The following is a 6,000-nucleotide window of genomic DNA, read 5'->3' on the forward strand; positions in this document are numbered from 1 at the left end:
TGTTGTAGTTCAGTATTTTTTTTTCTGAGCAAGTTTCTAGCCCCCAGCAGCTTTGGGAGAGTGCATTTTTGTGTCGCCTAAATTAAGTTTTTGGAGACAGTTACCAGTCCTATCTCTGTATGGCATAGACCCGTAGCCCCGTACCGGTATGTTAAAGTTTCAGTTCAGTTTTTGAATTTTTTTTATAACTTTTACATGCTTTCATGGATTTTGACAAAAGTTGCATGCAGTGACCCTTGGGTGGGAAGACACTATTCTTCATGGGATTACTGAGGTCAAAGGTCATGTAGGGGTCATTAGAGGTCATTGTTCAAATAGGCTTCAAATGTTTCTTTGTCTACAGAATTTGATGGATTTTAATGTCACTTGGATGGAGTGATCCTTGGGTGGGGATTCATCACAACTCTTCCAAAGGTCAAAGGTTAGCTAGGGTTCAGTTGAGGTCGTTTAAAAAAGCACAAAGTTTGACTTTTTTTAAGAACGCAAAACATGCAGGGAACGACCGCATAAACAGTTGATGTACGCGGATCACTCATTTTGAGAGTGAAATGGTTTTTCCCCTCCAGTTTAACCCAGAATCGAGTTTCTACATGGACAAAATCCTTCCGATTGTCTACATCTGCGCCACGTTGCAGCTTCTGGCCTACGTGGTGGGGCTGATCTTCACCCTCAAGACACACTCCCACATCCTGCAAGAGCAGATGCATCTGCCGGGTGAGTGACACACATGGTGATAGATACACTGACAGATGCTTGGGTATCATTGTGACATACAGTAAACTCCAGATAAGACGGCATTCTCGGGACCAGAGAATTTGTGACGGCTTACGCGAATGTCGGCTTCTGCTGCAAGTCGTCATTTTGCGGACTTACACAAATACACAAATTGAATCACGGAGTGAAAAAACAAAAATGTAGATTGAATTAATGGCCTATGCGCATCTGTATCTGGATCATGCAAACAAGATTCATGGCTAAAATTCAAAGGCTTTGATTTACCCTGGTTTATTTCTACATCCATGGTTGATTCCAGCAAATATATCCTCAATGTTTATCATCGCAAACAGACTGTGGTATTGATCACAGAAAGTCATGCATGTACATGTACGTACGTACAAAGCAAGGACAGCGCGGCCGGCAAGCATTAACAGTGGTACGATATACATGTACAGATCGCTTGCATACTGTATGTGCATGTAGTGTACATTGTGCACGTACGTACGTGTACAGTCACGAATTAAATGTGTGCATGGTACTGGCACAATAAGGGGACCCCAAAATGAACAGAGTGCATGCTTGCAGTCGAGAGGGGGTACTGGTATTGCATGTGCTATCGGGAAAACCCGAACGATGCACACAATGTACAGACTGTGCATGAAACAGTGTACACGTGCGATTAGTGTACACTTGCTGGCCAATGCATCAATCACGGGCCGTGCCATTGATAAACAGATGTCAGTTAGCAGTGTGTGGGACTTTTCTCTCGACACTTCTCGCAAACCGCAGAGCACGATGCCGACTTATACAGAGGAATTTGTGTGGTTTTGAGGAAATGGGACTGAAAGTAACACGCCGATATAGGCGAAATGGCGGCTTACAAAGGCTGGCTTAGAAATGAAAATGTCAATGGAAATGCATTAGAGACAATCGGGACTTTCGTCAGACGGCCGATTTAAGCGGTATAATGGTTTATACGATGTCGGTTTAGCCGGAGTTTACTGTACATGGTGATACCTACGCATGGTGATAATGCATACATACATGATAAACATATGTAGTGTGGACATTCTTTTGTTTTCGTGTAGTTAAGAAAAACCTGTGAAAAAAATCATTTTACTCTCGCTTGTGAAAACTCTTTCAACCCAAATTTATTTCTATGATTCCCTTTAGTGTTTCTCTTCATTTTGCCGCAGATAAACCTAACCCACAAAATGCCTCTAACCCTGTTTTCCAGAAATGGGGAAACATTGTGTGGACTTGCCCACGTCCACACAACGTTGCCTCTACCTGGTTTATGTGGACCTCTTTTGTTCGGAAGTCCACACAGTGAATGTAATGCTTGTACATACATATCAGTCGGAGTGCATGTGAGTGACGTACATGATGATTAATACAGTGATACACATATGCATATCAATAGGAGTGTCTTTGTTGTACGTCTTATTATTATATATTTCTGGTAATGAGTCCAAGGATTCCTCAAAAGCGCCCTAGGCACTGCATCTTGCAAGCCTGAAGAAGAGAAGACAATGAGAAGAAATTACAGTTTTAGAGGTGGGAGGAAAACCCCAGAAGAATATTCTGGGGGAAAACCCAGAAATCTCAGGTCGAGACTGAAAACCCTATCCACATGTGGACCAGGGCAGGAATCGAACCCGGGCCATAGAGGGGGAAAGCGAGAAAAGAACCACTGTGCCAACCTGACTCCCCTGTTTTTTTCACCAAAGATGTTCACATATTTCTGACTATTGCTCGTGGTTGGTTCCCCGTAGCCGGTTCCCAGGAGCACGCCATGATGCACTGGGGTCGTATCAAGAGCACCGTCATCCTGCTGTGTGCCGTCGTCATGATGTCGTTGTGTGCTGAGGTTGTGGTTCAGAACATTGAGCCGGTGCTGAAAAGCACCACTCTACCAGATGTAAGTCACGAACAAACTGGCCAGGAAGCTTGGCCAATTTCTGTACACAGGATTTTTCTTCAGTTGTCAATAGTGTCATATTTCAGTCAAATTTCTTATTCGGAATTCTCCTGCTTGGGAATTGTTTACAATTTACAGTCCGAGATGCCAATATTTACGATTTAGGCGTAATTTATACGATTTAGTCACCCCGCTTACGATTGTACGATCCTTACATGATTTTCTACGATTTTCCAAGATTTTACGTGAATAAAATAACGTGTGCACAATTTGTACTATACATGTAGAATCTTGACTCCTGTTTTTGCAAAGCGCGTATTAATAAAATGGGAGTTTGGTATCAGACTATAGGGTGTGTGATTTTCAGCGCATAAAAGAGCGCCAACATGTAGTGTGTGCACAAAAAAGACATCACTCAAAGTAAAAGAGCCAAATTGGGCGTAGTAAATAATAGTCTGGTTTCCCAAGTGTGCACATAAGCAAAACGTGGAAGTAGGTTGGCAACTAGTTATGGACAGTAGGGTTTCGAGTCGAGTCAAGTAACCAAAAATTGTGACGCGAGTCGGACTGGAGTCGAGTCATTGACTCAAGTCACTACAACTCTGACAAAGAGTCTTCCAGTAGTTTTCAATCTCATCAGTCACAAAAATTGTTTTTCACTTTTTTTTTTTTTTTGAGAGTTGAGTCTTTTTATTTCTCCCCCAGGTATTCTTTGGGGTCACGCTCCTCGCCATCGTGCCAGATATACCAGAGCTAATCAACGGAGTCCAATTTGCCCTGAAGAACAACGTCAATCTCAGGTTGGTGTTACAACCTTTTTTTTAAGAGATGGAATTTGCTTCGGGGAGATGCAATTTTACTATTGGTTTGGTTTTTTTGCCGTTCGCCGACATATTTTATAAACACTTTATACTCAGTGTTGTTATTGGTAAGACGTCTGCACTAGTAAGCAGGGGGTCGTGGATTCGAGTCTTACCAAAGTAAGCTTGTGAATTTTTTCTTGCGAGTCCCAGGACAATACTGAGCATACAGTGTTTATAAACTTACATTGGCAAAGGACCAGAAAAAAAATTCCAAAAAACAATATAAACCCTTTTTTAAAGTACTGAAGGACTTGTAAATTGGCAGTCTCCCAATTGGTTGAGCACCGATACGCAGTTGGTAGCGCACCGGTGCAAGTGTTCGAGAGGTCGCAGGTTCAAACCCAACTCAGGTCTAGGTTTCTTTGTTTTCATCCCTTAAATGGTTTCTACTTTTTCCTCCTATATTTCAGCATTGAGATCGGCAGTTCAGTAGCCGTTCAGGTCACTCTTCTCCAGGTGCCCATCCTGATCTTGGCTGATGCTATTTATGTAAGTATTCTGATTTGTTGTGTCCCTAAGCAGGGCACATTACCTCAATTTAACCTTAGTATTCCCATTGGCTGTGTCCTGGTTGTGTCCCTAAGCAGGGCACATTACCTCAATTTAACCTTATGCTATTCATGTAAGTATTTCCATTGGTTGTGTCCCTAAGCAGGGCACATTACCTCAATTTAATCTAGAGTAACATTAATGTGTTTTATAAGCGTGATAAAATTACATTCTACCATTTGGTCTTGAACAGAAAAGCGTCACTTTGCTCAATCATCAACTGTTTTAAAAGATGCACATTTATCCATACTTTAGTGTTTTAGATAGTTTACCGACAAAATTATCATTTTAATGGGAAATGTGTTTTAGAACTCGAAAAGGCGCATTCCAGAAGAAAAAGCTACGTTAAAGGCTCAAGAAATGTTGTAATTTTCATCTCCAAACAGCCTCTGCATTTCTACATGATCTTCTCTGACGTTCACATGTGGTCGGTCATCATCAGCGCCATCATCATGAACTACATCTTCATCGACGGAAAGAGCAATTATTTCCAAGGTAAGAACCTTCAAACTTTGTGTTATCTGTGTTTAAGTTTACTCCTCAAGCCACCTTGAGGAGTGTGTAAAAAACGTGGCTCCACTTCAAGGTTTCCATGGGAAAAACCATCTCGTTTGTTTCAAGTACTACTGTGCCAATGTGGCCATCAACTTGCGGAGCGCCGTGGTCAAATGGTTACAGTGTTCGACTCACTTGCCATGGTACGTGGGTTTGAACCCTGACAGGGAACATGGTGCTTGTGCTCTTGGGCAAGAAACTTTACTACAATTGCCTCACTCCACCCAGGAGTATGAATGGGTACCAGTGAAGGTAAAGACCAGAATGCACTGATCTCGAGCTGCTGCAGAAAAACTGGTCTTATGGTCTGATTAACAGGGGAAATAATTGAGACCTTTGGTGTAAAGCACTATATAAGCACCAATTATTAACACACACTTCTAGTCCCACACAATATGATTTTTTTCCCCATCTGTTTTCTCCTTAGGATCCATGCTGTGCATCGTGTACTTCATGCTCCTATCCTTGTACTTCTTTGCCATCGACAACGACTACAGTGGATGCATACCGGGCTGAGCTGCTATGACGGCATTGCCGCGGCAAAATGGGTGTGAGCTCCTTTTGCAGCCGATCTGATCGATTCACAGCACAACGTATCACCAAGAGTACCATTTGTTTTGTACCACAGGGGGAGTCAAAACAGCAGAACCTAAGCCCCAAAAATTATATTTCATATTTAAAAAAATATGTAGCACCAAAAATAATAATGACTGGAAAGCCAATTTCATTAGCTACTTTAAGATGAAAAAGTTACTGAAATTGAACAATCCGTTCAAAGAATATCACCATTTAAACACAATAAACCTAAAACCTCTTTCGTCCATGAATGCGATTTCAAGAATCGCCGTCACAATTGTCTTCAAACATCACCAGCGATAAAACTTCAGTTTCAAAGTTAAAAATATTCAACAAAGTCCTTTTGAAGGCCCGTCTTTTAAAAAGTGGATTTATAAATTATATTGCCTAACCAGGGTTGTTGATAAAGATATTATGTACTACAGATGTTGACAGTTGTTGAAACAAGTATTCTGTGTCATTTTCTTCTTTGTTCCAAACAGTCATAATACACAGTAAATTGCTTTTTATGGACGAAACTGGTTTTTAGGGTCATTGCGTAATAAATGGTGATATGCTAAAGTAGCTTATGAAATTAGCTTTTCAGTTATTATTAATTTTGGTGCTACATATTTTTTAAAATATGAAATATATTTTTGGGGGTTTTGGTTCCGCTTTATTTGACTCGCCCTTTATGACACTGTCCGACAACAGCAATTTTTTGTTTGTAATGCCTAATCATAAAACAAGGTGTGATTGTAATTCCTTGTTAGATTTTTTTTTTTTTATTAATTTTTTTTTTTATTATTTGGTGTCCTGGCTGCGAATTTTCTTTTCCCA

The 6,000-nt window shown here is 40.9% G+C and overlaps 1 protein-coding gene across 2 annotated transcripts in view; it reads left to right on the forward strand.

Annotated features, from left to right (window-relative positions):
• The window catches only part of LOC119721745 (putative cation exchanger C521.04c), a 28,642-nt gene extending 23,402 nt beyond the window's left edge, over positions 1–5,240 (forward strand). For both annotated transcript variants that reach the window (XM_038191714.1, XM_038191717.1), the window contains 6 exons: positions 567–714; positions 2,493–2,638; positions 3,344–3,438; positions 3,912–3,990; positions 4,437–4,545; positions 5,033–5,240. In XM_038191714.1, the coding sequence (XP_038047642.1) occupies positions 567–714; positions 2,493–2,638; positions 3,344–3,438; positions 3,912–3,990; positions 4,437–4,545; positions 5,033–5,121 (666 nt within the window). In that variant the 3' untranslated portion in view covers positions 5,122–5,240. The remainder of the gene's footprint in view (positions 1–566; positions 715–2,492; positions 2,639–3,343; positions 3,439–3,911; positions 3,991–4,436; positions 4,546–5,032) is intronic.
• The last annotated feature ends 760 nt before the right edge of the window (positions 5,241–6,000 follow it).

This window comes from Patiria miniata, unplaced genomic scaffold (assembly GCF_015706575.1).
Source record: "Patiria miniata isolate m_02_andy unplaced genomic scaffold, ASM1570657v1 HiC_scaffold_1, whole genome shotgun sequence".
In the NCBI taxonomy this organism is placed as follows: Eukaryota; Metazoa; Echinodermata; class Asteroidea; order Valvatida; family Asterinidae; genus Patiria; species Patiria miniata.